Here is a 544-nt window from a genome sequence, read left to right on the forward strand (position 1 = left end):
CCATTTACCGAAACGGCGACCGAGGCTGAAGAGGTTGCAGGCATTACACAGCAGGATTAGTCAGCAATCTAGTTTGTTCTAAGGTAGCTGTTTTGTCACAGTGATACTTAAACGCGCGCAAATTAATAGTTTTCGGCTTGGTTTTTCCATTTAGTAATCACTGTGCAACGCAGGGGCTGAATATATGAGGGGCCCCAATCCTCACAATTACCGGTTTGTATTGCATTTTTATTGTAGGGAATCATTAAGGGGAATTTAACGACCAATAGAAAAACATTCATTGAATGTGTCGCTTGATATTTCAAATTTATTGTCAAACTGATCATCAATGTTCTGGTATTCAAATTGTTATTTTTATTTTTTAGCACGCTATATTGGGATTGCGTTAAAACCAACTCTGGTTAGTTGATGGTTTCCTCAAAAAGTTTTTTATTTTTGGATAGAACCTGTATTGTGTGAGATTTAGGCCACCTTGTATAGTGATAACTTGTTATAGGTTAGTGTGTATATTTTGTTCACTGTAATAATTTTTAGAAAATTTCCC

At 36.0% G+C, this 544-nt stretch overlaps 1 protein-coding gene across 1 annotated transcript in view; it reads left to right on the top strand.

Moving 5' to 3' along the window:
- Positions 1 to 285, top strand: part of LOC109545686 (BTB/POZ domain-containing protein 9) — a gene marked incomplete at its 5' end in the record, with an annotated part of 3,004 nt that extends 2,719 nt beyond the window's left edge. Inside the window, 1 exon segment of the mRNA XM_048661969.1 lies at positions 1 to 285. Within this exon segment, the coding sequence (XP_048517926.1) occupies positions 1 to 60 (60 nt within the window).
- Positions 286 to 544: the final 259 nt, after the last annotated feature.

Source organism: Dendroctonus ponderosae, unplaced genomic scaffold (assembly GCF_020466585.1).
Source record: "Dendroctonus ponderosae isolate FM_Combo_2020 unplaced genomic scaffold, Dpon_F_20191213v2 Dpon_F_20191213_10, whole genome shotgun sequence".
Lineage (NCBI taxonomy): Eukaryota > Metazoa > Arthropoda > Insecta > Coleoptera > Curculionidae > Dendroctonus > Dendroctonus ponderosae.